Here is a 13,739-nt window from a genome sequence, read left to right as displayed (position 1 = left end):
AACACTGTCCAAAGTGAAAGTCAGACACAAAAGGCCACAATCGTATGATTCCATTGATAAAAAAGGACAAGAATGGGCAAATCCATAGGGCAGGAAGTAGAATGGTTACCAGGGCCTGGAGGGGTGAAAGGTGACTGCTAATGGGTGTAGGGTTTCTTTTTGAGGTGATGAAAATGTTCTGGAATTGGATAATGGTGATGGTTGCACAACTGAAAGACACTTAGACGAGTGAATATTCAGTATGTGAAATATATCTCAATAAAGTTGTTAGAAAAAGTTTGTGCAGCAGTGATTATGTCTTAGTTGCTGCACAAAGAGAGGAGGTATATATGGTGTTTTCAGGAAGTCTACACTTATACTCATTCCGTGGTGCCTGCATCATTTTTTTCTCTTTTTTCCAATTCTCTTGATATTAGACTGGTTGAGAGAATTACTTACACCTTGCTCAACCTGTGCATATTTATCTTTTCTTTTTCATTGAAGATGTTATCTGTCTTGTGAAAGCAGCGAAGTGATATTATTGCTATCCTCCCAGCCATAACTGAATTATTTAATCACTGAAATATGTGCCTTGAGCATGTGTGGCTGGATGGACCTGGGCTATTAAGAGATGAAACAATGGGTTTTTTTATGTTGGCTTCCATGGTTTTCAGAGAACTCCTGCCAGGCTGGAATATTTTCATGGCATTTCAGCCTAAAAGTTTGTACAGGTTATAAATAGACTTTTATCTCTAAAATGTAGATAGCCAGCTCCTCTTGAAACAATTTGAAAGCCTAGAATTTTTGGGCACACATTCCAGCGCAGCAGCAATCAGCTGGGGCCCACATGTGCTATTCTCATCAGTCCTCCTTTCACACCATTGGCTCAGACATGGTTCATTTCACTTCTTTGTTATCTGTGCTCAGCCTTTGTAGGCATTTGGGTTGGATGGGGAGAAGTTCCCCTGAAATTGTGCATTCATTCATTCATCAAACTCATGATAAGTGCTTATTTTATAGTGAACTGTTAAGTACTGGGACAGTCCCTGGCCTCAGGGAAGAAAGTCGAGTAATGAAGAATGAAATAGAACCAGTTAATTACAATACAGGAGCAAGCACAGTGCTGGAAGCATGGCAAGCTATTGATGCATAATTACAGATAGGGGCTGTCCAATCTAGCCTGATGTGTTTGGAGGATGTAGAAGTTCAGGACTCCTGGAGAAAATGTGTATGGATCCTGCTGTGTCTTCTCTTTAGTACCTGTGCTTCATTTAACTAGTAACTACATGTTTTCAGGGTACATCCACAAAATAAAGAACTTAACAGAATTGGAAAATCCAATACAGACGAGAAAAGGGGCCATGAAGAGTGACTGAAAGGGTGGGAAGAAGAATAAACAAGGGACAAAGGAGAAGAAAAACAGGAAAAAGGTACTTAGACAAATGAGAAACATATTTGTCTTATCTCAGACGCTCCCACTGATATTTTCATGGAATTCCAAGGGTTGTGACTCCAAGGAGAATTATGATGAAAAAAAAAACCTAAGCAAATCTTGTAGATAATGGATAGATCTTCCCATTTTTCTTTTGTTTCTTGCTGGGACATTTCCATCCTGTCATCCTGAGATGATTTATTGGTCATATTGATTAATATCCTTGACAAGGTAGAGACCTTTCAATTTGACAGGTGTTTCCTGGTCATCTACTCTCTGTTGGACAGGAGTGGTGGGGAGCCTGGTGGGGGTGGGTGTTGAGGGACAGATTCGACGCCCTGAGTAAAAAGGCCAAGCTCTAGCACCCACCATTTGCATGACTTGAGCAAGTCATAACCTCTGATCCTCAGCCTTCTTTTCTGTAACAGGGGAAATAAAGATGATGAGTAACTTAGTTAATCATAAGGCTAAAAATGGGATAGTGTGTGACATAACGTTGAGAGGTTCTTAACACAAAGAGAAGAACAACATGTCTCAGAATCATGAGTATCAAAAAAACAGCTCAATTATAATATGCTTAAGTTGATTAATTTTATTGAACGATGATAATGAGCTTTCGACTTGACGGTTAACTGGTCAATCAATCAGCAAATTTTACCATCAGGAAAAATTTAGGGATGCTGTTTAGAGGTGAAATTGATTAGTTGGTTGCTTGGATTTCTAGAATCAAATATTTATTTTTACATCACACATATCCAGCCTTCAGGTGTGTTGTGTCTATGATTGTTTCTGGGATGAAATGGGGCATACTGAGGAGGGATGTTGAGGAAGTATAAATATTTCGTTGGTGAGGAGGTTTTAATGAGAAGTGAGTTTTTCTGATTTCTTAGTTCATTGGGAAGAATTGCAACTAATTGACTTGGTATCCATAGGATCTAGGAAAAGACTTTTGGGGAGGAATCCCCAGGTCCCCAATCCATATTCATGTCCTTAACCATATGCATATCTAGTTTCCACTCAGAAGAAGGGTTCCAGATCTTTAGACAGAACTCTACCTGGTAACCAAGAAGCAAAAATCAATTGGCATATTTTGATGAGTGGGTGAGCATGTCTCTCCTTTTGGCAGGTCTGCTGCTGGGGAGTCTTTCCTTGAGACTGGACACAGAGCTCACGGTTGGCCTCCGCTCTGTCCAGGAGTACTGGCTTGCTTTCTTTGGAGCTAGTACCTGAAAAGGGAGTGCTGGTAGAAACAGGTGCCACATCCACACTGGCCACCTCTCACTAAATGCTGCCCGTCTGCTTTCCCTCTGATTCTGCTTTTAGTTCATATTTCCTCTTCTTCTTCTTCTCCAGCTGTGCAAGTCCCACCACCTCATGGGATTCGATAATATGACCTTTCTTGAAAATGAATTACAGTGGTTGCTTTCATTAGTGGAATTTTATTTTTAGGTGAAGCCCTTTATTTTCTGCACCAATGACTCTTCTTTGCTGGGTGAAAACAAGAAATGTCTGAGAGGGCAGTTCAGTGTTTGAAGTCTCTAGTTGGATAATTCACTTTTGCCAACTCACTAGTAATGGTGAGGATTGTTCAGGTGGTGACTAACTTTGTTGTTCATTCAATTGCCATTCTCTTGCATCTCTGGAGAAGGTATTTTGCAGGTTCTCAGGCACCAAGATCAATTAGTCGCTGCCCAGTGTGGCCATCCTCTTCCACCAGTCGCAGACCTCTTCTATAGTGACAGAGGTCTAGACTTTCTGGGGTATGGCAGGGAAGCGTAGAATATTCCCTGAGGCTCAGTACAGATGGAAGTGATCAGAAGTACTGTGTCCTGGCTGGGCGCAGTGGCTCACGCCTGTAATCCTAGATTACTTTGGGAGGCAGAGGTGGGTGGATCACCTGAGGTCAGGAGTTCAAGACCGGCATAGCCAACAGGGTGAAACCCCGTCTCTACTGAAAATACAAAATTATCTGGACATGGTGTTGCATGCCTGTAATCCCACCTACTTGGAAGGCTGAGGCAGAACTGCTTGAACCTGGGAGGCGAAAATTGCAGTGAGCCTAGATTGTGCCTTTGCACTCCCCGCCTGGGCAACAAGAGTGAAACTCCTTCTCTAAAATAAAATAAAAAAATAAAATTAAAATAAAATAAATAAAATAAACATAAATAGTACTATGTCCTCAATTTCTGTGTCCCACCTGTTGAGAGATCCAGTATGCATCTTTAATATGATTCCAGTGGCCTCATGCTTACCAATATGAGTTTAGCCCTAACAACCTTAGTAAGACTATGGTAAAAATAAATGAGTCAGTTCTAATTATTTCTAGTTGGCACTGAGTCTTAAGAGGCAAGACTTAGAAATGAAAACTAACACCTGGAACAAGGAGAAATGTCAGTGTTTTTAGACATTGCCAGATAAATCTCTTTTTTTTTTTTTTTTGTCCATAGCCAAGCAGTAAAGCTGTCTCATACTGCAGACATGTTGACTTCTTGGCCTGCTCTTTGTGCTCCCTTCCATGTAGCAGTGACAGTCCACCTGTTGACCTGGGAGCATCATCAGCCAAGGGGATCCCTACACATACTGTGCTCATGTCTCCAATACGTGTTTCCCTTTGTCCTAATTTGATTTTCAATCTGAGACTCATGGGCCTTTGCTAACTTGTACAGCTGGAGAAGACGAAGGAGGAGAAATAAGAACTAAAAGCAGAATCAGAGGGAAAGCAGATGGGCAGCATTTAGGGTGAGAGGTGGCCAGTGCAGATGTGGCATCTGTTTCTACCAGCACTCCCTTTTCAGGTACTAGCTCCAAAGAAAGCAAGCCAGGACTCCTGGACAGAGCAGGGGCCAACCGTGAGCACTGAAGCTGTGTCAGGGCCACAGCTCCCCTAAAAGTGGAAGGGAGAGACCATGGTAGCTGCTGGGCACCAGGGCTCCTCAGAGGTAAAACAAAGTTATTGTCCCAACATGACCTTCAAAGAAAATTAAAAACAGCTCAAGAGCTGAGCTCTCCTTGCTGTCCTTTTTTGTTTTGTTTTTCTTTTGAGACAGAGTCTCACTCTCGCCCAGGCTAGAGTGCAGTGGCATGATCTCAGCTCACTGAAATCTCCACCTCCTGTGTTCAAGCAATTCTCCTGCCTTAGCTTCCCGAGTACCTGGGACTACAGGTGTGCAACACCACATCTGACTAATTTTTGTATTTTTAGTAGAGAAAGGATTTTGCCATGTTGGCTGGGCTAGCCTCAAACTCCTAACCTCAGGTGATCCACCTACCTTGGCCTCGAAATGCTGAGATTACAGGCATGAGCCACCACGCCCAGCCTCTCCTTGCTGTCTTATCCTGAGTCAGAGAGACCCAGGGAAGAGAGAGTGAGTCGAGGTGTCAATTTAGGTGTTAATCCACTCTAGTTGGAGAATTGAGGCAAAGATTGAGCAGTGTCAGCCTCCCAGAAACATGGTCACCCTGCCAGCCCATGTTTGTGTTTTTGCAAACTGTGGTTTTCCAGTTTGAAGACTGTCGATTACTTGCAGATCACCTCTCCAGATATCTAGTTGTCTTTGCATATCATTTGTTTTCTTCGAGGAATCCACTGGTGATGTCTGTGACCTTTCTGGGTGCCTTTTCTGGTCTGATTGGGAGAAGAATGACAGATCCGAGGCAGTACTCATTTTCCACAGGGACCATAAGGAGCCTTCAGATAGAGAGATGGGCCACAGTGCCTCAGCTCCTCCTGAGGGGGCTCACACGTTCTGGGTTCTCAGCTTCCTAGCTCCATGGAAAAAACCACCTCGGCCACAGAGGTTTTTGTGTCTAGCTGCTTGTGGAGTGCTGCAGCAGGACAGGCACTGCACTGTTGCTGCCTTGTGCTACAGGGCTCTGAAAATAGAACCATTAACACCAGCTTCGGGTTTCCTCCAGAGAGCTTGCATCTGGGCCTTTGGTGTCTCTCTCCAACACTCTGAATAGCTTGTGCATCCAAAGGGAAACATACTTTTGTCAGAGAGATTACAAGGCAGCAGTTAGTGTCTGCCTGGATTTCTGTGTTTTTGACTTTTTTGACAGTGGAGAGGAGAAGCAGAGAAACTTAGTCTCAAGTGGGGGCTGCAAGGCTTCCTCGGTGGGCTGGTGTGGCCTGTGCTACTCTTCCTCCTCTTCCTCCTCTGGGAACAAGTGTAGGAGAGACTGGCCCTGCACATCAAAGACCAGGATGAATGCACCTCTCTCCAGCCACAACTGGAGAACATGTTCATTTCCTCAGAAGCCTGAGAACAAAGAGAACCTTAATTCAGGGAAGTAGCAGTACAGACCATTTTTTAACTCAATAAAAAGAATATTTGAAATCTGTGCTTCTGTTTTTAATTAGACATCTGTACCTCTGTATACTACAGGCAGCTAATTTCTAAGGTTGTTCATCAGGAGTGGATGCTTAGGCAAGTTTTGGAGTTGTTTAATCTGTACACCAGGAAAATACATTTCATAAGATAAGACAAACTTTGTCAAAAGGAATAGGAAATGCATTGATGTAGGGAAGGCAAAGAGAATTTAAGAAGTCCTGTGTAATGAAGAAACAACAACCAAGGAAAAAAGTAGAGGCTTTATAAATTCTCCTAGGCTATTTTTTTTCTTTTTTTTTTTTTTTAGAGATGGGGTCTTGCTATGTTACCCAGGCTGGAATGCAGTGACTATTCACAGGCACAGTTGTACTCACTGCAGCCTGGAACTCCTGGGCTCAAGTGATCCTCCTACCTCAGCCTCCCGTGTAGCTGGGAAGGGTGTGTGCCACTGCACCTGGCAAATTCTCCTATGCTATTTATAAATAATTTAAGAATAATGTAGAATTCTCATAACTTCTGGCTAACATTGTGATAAGGAATTTTTGTTTTGTTTCGTTTTAACTTATTCCTCTTCATAATGTTTTGAGTGAAGAATAAGGTGCTTTACAGTGAATTCTCAGTTTCAGGAAATGCTCTCTGCATGCTTCCTATCACGAACCCAGTGGTTCGACTCTCACTGCGCTCTTCATGGCCGCTTGTTACCCTGGACATTGGTAGCTTGTGGCCGTGTGTCACAACAGATGTGACTTTTGCTGATGTTGAACTTTTTGGCACAATTGCAAACTCAGTGGAGCCTGTAGTCTTCTGCATTGCTTTCTGCATCACTTTCCCACCTCTGTGAGTTGCCAAGGGCTCCTCCTACTCCATCTTTGTCCTAAGATGTTCACCTGGTATCCCTCAAAACTGTCAGCTTCACACATCACCTCTCTCCCTCTCCAGGCCATGGAATGCCCAGGTGAGCCTGTGGGTCTTTTTCTCTGCTAGAACTTGCCATGAAGAGAAGAGCTGGTTCTCATCTAATTTCAAGAAGACACTTGAAAGTTTATCAGGTTGGCCATTGGAGTCATCTGTAGTTATTGAATGATGTTTTTAATTAGGCTAGTTTTAATTCAAGTATCTATTCATCTTTTATCAAGTATCTATCTTTTAATTCAAGTATCTATTAATCTTTTATCAAGTATCTATCTTTTAATTCAAGTATCCATTACGAGATAAGATTTTCAAATATTAGCTACATACCTCTGTGTCCCACTTTTCTATACCTGATGACTTCAATTGCATAGTTTTAAGTTACTTGGTATTTTACAGAAATGTATTCCCTGCCTAAACAGAGTTCTGTTGTGCTTTGCTTTGCTTAACAATGTATTTTTCTCTCTTGAACATTCCTGAACATTCCCTCTCTTAAAGATTATTTTTTTAGGAGATAAAAATGTTTTGAATAAATTTAGAGGCAATTTAAAACCAATAAAAACTATAATGCTTCATGTTTAATGAAAAAGACTGTTTTTTATTTGTATGTTTTATTTGTTTATTATATTTATTGAGACAGAGTCTCGCTCTATCACCCACACTGGAGTGCAGTGCACCAATCTCAGCTCACTGCAACCTCCACTTCCCAAGTTCAAGCGATTTTCCTGCCTCAGCCTCCCGAGTAGCTGAGACTAACAGGCCGGTGCCACCATACCCAGCTAATTTTTTGGTTTTTTTTAGTAGAGACAGGGTTTCACCATGTAGACCAGACCGGTCTCAAACTCCTGACCTCAAATGATCCGCCTACCTTGGCCTCCCAAAGTGCTGCAATTACAGGCATGAGCCACTACCCTCACACCTTTATTTATATTTACTTTGAATTTATTTTAAATCATCCTACAAATAGCAGTGAAAGTCATGATGCAATAGAAGCTCAATTCTTTCATGTGTACCTCTGATCATTTTTCAAAACTGTATTATATTTATATATTTTTGATGAAACCTTATTTATTTTTAAATTTCGACTTCCATTTTAGATGCAGAAAATATATGTGCAGCTTTGTTACATGGTAATATGGGAATTTCTATACTTTCTCTCCTGTCCCACTTGTCTCCTTGTGTCATGTATTCCTGTGTCATTACCACACAGTTTTAATTGTAGTGACTTTTTTTTTAGTATCTACTTTAATTTTATTCTGTGTGGTTATTAAAAACCAGGAATAGGTGTGGAATTTTGTTAAAGACCTTTTACACATTTGCAGAGATAATCGTGATTTTTCTTCAGGTCCATTAACATAGTGAATTATGTTAATGAAATTCCTTTATATTGAACATTTTTAGACATGCTATAGTTTCTTATTAAGACGTTAGACTTTGTTTGCTAGTACTTTGTTTAAGATTTTCGCAGCATATGCATTAAAGGATATTGGTCTATAGTTTTGTGTATGTGTGTGTGTGTGTGTGTGTGTGTGTGTAAATCTTCATCAGGTTTAGACACCAATATTATACTTGCAATATTAGAAGAACTTAGAATTTTCATTTTTTTCCTACACGCTGGATAACAAGCTGTATAGCATTGGAAGTATCTAGTGTAGGGTTTAGTAGAATTTCCTCATAAAAAAACATGAGCCTACTTGTTTTTTTTTCCTCTTTACCGTCTTCATAGAAATTATTTATTTAAGCTTTATATCGCCACAGGAGTCAATTTTGCTAGCATCTGTTTTTCTAGAAAATTTTCTATTATGTCTAGTTTTCAAATTTATTTATCATAGAGTCCAAGGAGTTGCTTATATGTTTTTAAAATTTTTCTTTCAAATCAATCATATTGTTTCCCATCCTTACCATTTCTTATTGTTTTATATTTGTCTAACGTAGATTAACTAGAGCTTGTCTTTTATTGATTTTTCTCAAAGAAGCAGCATTTTAGTTTGTTTCTACTCTTTTTCTGGTTTATGCCTCACAATTTTCTACCCGTATCTCTATTAATTTCCTTTATATATGTTTGCTTTATTGCTTTTTTCCTAGCTTTTTGAGTAGAAGTTTAACTCGTTTATTTTTACTTATTTAAGCATATAAAACTGAATTTTTCTATGATTACCACTTTAATTGTATCCCAAAAGTCTGATATGTAGTGTTTTCATTATTAATTTTTGGAAGTTCTGAAATTGGCTTGTATTTATTTTTCCACCAGTAATTATTATTTTTTTAAAAAAACAACTTTATAAGGAATTTTTTAGTGGATTTGGGGATTTTACTTTATTATAAAGTTCTACTTATATGTCATTTAGATCAGAGAATGTTGTTTATATTATTTTAATCTTATGGAGGCTTTCTTTGGGATGTAATTGTTGGTCAATGCTATTAGATGTTCTTTGTGCACTTGAGAAGTCTCTATTTGTATGTTGTATAGATCCTATATATGTTTATTTTTTCCTCATTTGTATTATCTTTAACTGAAAGTGGTATGTTAGCATCTCTTATTATTGTTTCTGTTTTTCTTTACAGTTTTTATACTTTCTACTATATTAGGGAACAGCAAATTAGAGCCTACAGACCAACTGCTTGTTTTTGTAAATAAAGTTTCATTGGAACACAGCAATGCTCATTCATTTACGTATTGTTAATGGCTGACTTATCACTATGATGGCAGAGTTAAGTAATAGTGCAGATAGTATATGGCCTGTAAACCTAAAATGTTTACTATCTATCTCTTAAAAGAAAGTTTGCTGACCCTTGTAATATATGAAAGTGCATAGATATTCACAGTTTGTGTATCTTGATGTGAATGGCCTCTTTTAGTATCATAAAGTCTCCTTCTTTGTCATCTTTATAGTCTTTGGCCTGAATTCTACCTTATTTGTTGTTAGGATTACAACCCCTGCTTTCTTCTCTTTTTCTGTTTTTCATTTCATTATCTCTTCATTTATAGGTGTTCTGAATAACTGTTTTACATGTGTTGGGTATTGCTTTGTGATACAATTTGAAAATACTTTTTAAATAAATGAGTTAAGCCCCTTTACAAGTGGATCCATTTGTTAAACTTTCAAGGTAGAACAGGTACAAGTTTTGAATACATTATTTAAAGGCTTTGGAAAATACTCTATTTTGTATGACTGATGGTCAAGTTAATCCAAAATAGATAATTAGAGATACCTTAAATTTTGAGTTTTATATTGAGAATTATTATTGTAGCTTCACAATGATTAAAGCAGCACTGACTAGATATTTTGTTGTGGTCAGAAAATTGACTTGAAATGAAGATAAAGCAGTATTATTGCTCAAATTGAGGGTCATTGTTAGTGAAATTAAAAGGCAGAGTTTACATCTTGGGTATCTAAAAATTAAAACATAGAAAAATTTCCAAGAAGCTTCATCAATTGACTCTTGGTTAATTCATTTTCTGCTTACAGTGTCTTAGTGTTTTCATGTGTTTATTTATTAATACTATCACTTACAGATTCTACGACTGGGTGAGCCCTGTTTAATGACCTAATGACACAAAGATGATTTTAAGCAGTGTCTCTTACTTTAGAAATGTATTGTCTAGTTTGGACTATGAGGGAATTATTTTCATATTTACATTTTTTTATCCACGAGTAGCCATTCTTCTTTCAGTTACTCAGGGGTCTTTTGGATTTCCCTCTCTGTCTTTGGATGACAAAGTTAAACTATATTGTGCTTTCTCTCATGCAGGGCAGCCACTGATCACAATGTGGATAATACAACAGAAATACTCAGGGAGTGGTTGAAAAATGTACAGAGACTCTATCACTATGTGGAGTGGAGGCCTATGGATGAACCAGAGTGAGTAGCAAGAGCAAATTTTGTAAACTCGTTATTTATCCTTCCTCTGTAACCAGTTCTCTAGGCCTTCCAGGCTTGGAGGCACATGTGACTTTTCGCTGTCTTTAATTTCTATACCTATGTGAGTTCTGAATACCTGCCATTTCTCCCTTTTACGAATCTTCACAGTACCCTCTTCCTGTTTACTCCCACAGCTGCCAGCCATGTTCAGGTTTTCATTACTTCATAAATAAATTGCCATGACAGTGTATATTTTAAAATATTGATATTATTTATCCGTATTTTAAACATAAACCTTTTGTATGTGAAGGATCATAGTGAAAATGTGTGTACTTTCTACATATACCTTACTTTTTTCAGCTTATCATATCTTGATTATCATCCTATAGCAATAGTTAAGGAGCTTCATTTTCATTTTGTTTTACTGCATAATAGCTGTTGTATATGCATTTACCATAATTATTTAATCAATCCCCTATTGATGCTCATTTAGGTTATTTCCAATCTTAACCATAGAAGTTCATTACTTTCCTTTTCTTTCCCTCTTTTTCTTTCCCTCTTTCCACTCCCTCCCTCCTTCCCTCCCTCCCTCCCTCCCTCTCGCTCTCTCTCTCTCTCTCTCTCTTTCTTTCTGTCTTTCTTTCTTTTTGTTTTTTTTCCTTTTGGAGACAGGGTCTCACTCTATCACCCCAGCCAGAGTGCAGTGGCATGATCATAGCTCCATTGTAACCTCACACTCCTGGGCTCAGGCAATACTCCCCCTTCAGTCTCCTGAGTAGCTAGGACCGCAGGCATGCACCACTATGCTTGGCTAATGTTTTTGGGGGGTGGGGTGGGGGAGAGACATGATTTTGCTATGTTGTCCAGGCTGGGCTTGAACTCTCTGGCCTCAAGTGATCCTCCCACCTTGGCCTTCCAAAGTGCTGGAATTACAGGTGTGAGCTATTGTGCCTGGTTACCATGGCATTTTTTTTTCTTTTTTTTTCTCTTTTTTTTTTTGAGACAGAGTCTGGCTCTGTTGCCCAGGCGGGAGTGCAGTGGCGTGATCTCAGCTCACTGCAACCTCCACCTTCAGGGTTCAAGCGATTATCCTGCCTCAACATTCTAAGTAGCAGAGACTACAGGCACCTGCCACCACCACATCCAGCTAATTTTTTGTATTTTTAGTAGAGATGGGGTTTCACCATGTTAGCCAGAATGGTCTTGATCTCCTGATCTTAGGTGATCAGCCTCCCAAAGTGCTGGGATTACAGGGGTGAGCCACTGCGCCTGGCCCCCATAGCAATTTCTTAATTGCTTCTACCTCCAAGTCATCCTATATACCATACAGTCAAATCAATTTACCTCAAATAGAAATGATGTCATTTCTTTATTAAAAGGACTTCACTTACTCTGTAGGACCTACAGAACAAAGTTCAAACACCTAAGACTTTTAGTTTTTAAATTCCATGAATTTAGCACCAAAAGAAAATGTGCTTTATTCAGAAATGTTCCTTTTATTTCCAAACCCCATGCTATTGCTTATGCAGATCCTGGAAGATCCTTTCCTTCTTTATAACTAATTCTTACAGAAAGCTATTCTTAATCATTCAGTTATAAATATCTACCTTTGTCTCAACAATTGTATTGCTTATTTTCTATGTCATCCTTTTTGGCACAACGATACACTGAACCAACATCATTAATTAACTATGCAATTAGTGTATTTTTTTTTTTCTAGATAAATCATAGGTTCTTTGGCGGGGGCTAGAGTATATAAACACTTTATATTCCCCTTCTCCCCTCAGAGCCATATTCTTGGCAGGCAATAAGTTAATGCTGGTTGGATGAGCAAATAAGAACAAGAATAAATGTATTTAAAACTTAATATTATAAATGTTCCCAAAGCTACTACAATTTTACCTTAAGGAATTGTAGACATAGAATGAAGGAGTTGCTTGAATTTCTTCTAAACATAAGTCATTTATTGAAAGTCAAATTTGTATAATAGTAATAATAAATGCTATTCCAGAACAACTTTCTGTTCTTCTAGTCTCTCTATATGTAAGAATTCTTATTTATATTATAAATTTATATTTATATTATAAATAAATACAAATATATTATGATATATACATGTATAAATAGATGTTTATTATAAATATATTATATTATATATTATAAATATAATATATAAATTCATATTAATATAAATATTATTTTATATATTTCTATATTATACATATATATTATATTATATTATAAATTTATTATATTATAAATTATAAATATATAAATTTATATTTATATAAATGTATATTTATAATATAATATATAAAATATATATACATTTATATTTATATAAATATATGTTTATATTTATATTTATAATATATAAATACAATTTATTATATAATGATATAATTTATTATATAAATAAATAAATACAAATATAATATATACATATATATTTCTCAAATCCAAGCCCATGGACTGTATATCAAGCAATATTTCACAATGAAGCCTGAACACTGTAAAAGATTGTAAACACTCCTTTAGAGTGCCTTATAATGGAATTTGGCCTAATAAAAATGGCACAGAAATACTTTGTGTGCCTTCTTTGCATCTTGGTAATGTTCTCTGCAGCCAGGTTTTGACTAAATATATTATATGCCAAGGTCAGTGTGAAAAAATATCAGAGCAGGCATTTTGGAGGGACAATATATTTAGAAAAATGAGAATTCTATTGATTTTCATTGAAAAAATAATTGAGGAAGACATTCCAGAGAATTCCTTTGCTGTACATAGTTTTGTTAACCTTATTTGTAAGTTATAGTCTCATTGTTTTTCCAGTTTTTCGTCACTAAAACAAATGTTTTCCCAGTGCAGCTATGAGATCTTGAAGTGCTGGTGGGTTTTGGGTTACTGCAACAGTATCAGTGTCCATGCCAGTTGGGTGCCTTAGAAAGGGTTTTGGAGGGTGCCCCAACCCACTTGCCTATGTGACCATTGGAGGAGTCTTGCCCTGGCTGTTTTGTGAATGTTGACAGAGATCCCATGATCTCACTTTACCTAAGATAGATCAATGTGTTAGACTATATGGAATCATTTGTGGAGACTCCAACAAGTAAAGTAAACCTTTGTTTTTCCTGGGAAACTCGTGTTTTACACTGCATACTCTTTAAATTTATTCAATGGCAGGATGTATAAAAATTGTCTGGGAACATGAGCTTTTTTCTTGGATT

The 13,739-nt window shown here is 37.8% G+C and overlaps 1 protein-coding gene across 3 annotated transcripts in view; it reads left to right on the top strand.

Moving 5' to 3' along the window:
- Positions 1-13,739, top strand: part of COLGALT2 (collagen beta(1-O)galactosyltransferase 2) — a 126,106-nt gene that overhangs the window by 59,111 nt on the left and 53,256 nt on the right. For all 3 annotated transcript variants that reach the window (XM_021668029.2, XM_064370419.1, XM_012444642.2), the window contains exon 2: positions 10,405-10,515. In XM_021668029.2, coding sequence (XP_021523704.1) covers positions 10,502-10,515 — 14 coding nt within the window. In that variant the 5' untranslated portion in view covers positions 10,405-10,501. The remainder of the gene's footprint in view (positions 1-10,404; positions 10,516-13,739) is intronic.

Source organism: Aotus nancymaae, unplaced genomic scaffold, assembly GCF_030222135.1.
Source record: "Aotus nancymaae isolate 86718 unplaced genomic scaffold, 86718_ANA_hifiasm-v0.15.2.pri h1tg000108l, whole genome shotgun sequence".
Taxonomy (NCBI): domain Eukaryota; kingdom Metazoa; phylum Chordata; class Mammalia; order Primates; family Aotidae; genus Aotus; species Aotus nancymaae.
The sequence above is the reverse complement of the archived record's forward strand: the minus strand, read 5'-3'. Positions and strand labels throughout refer to the sequence as shown.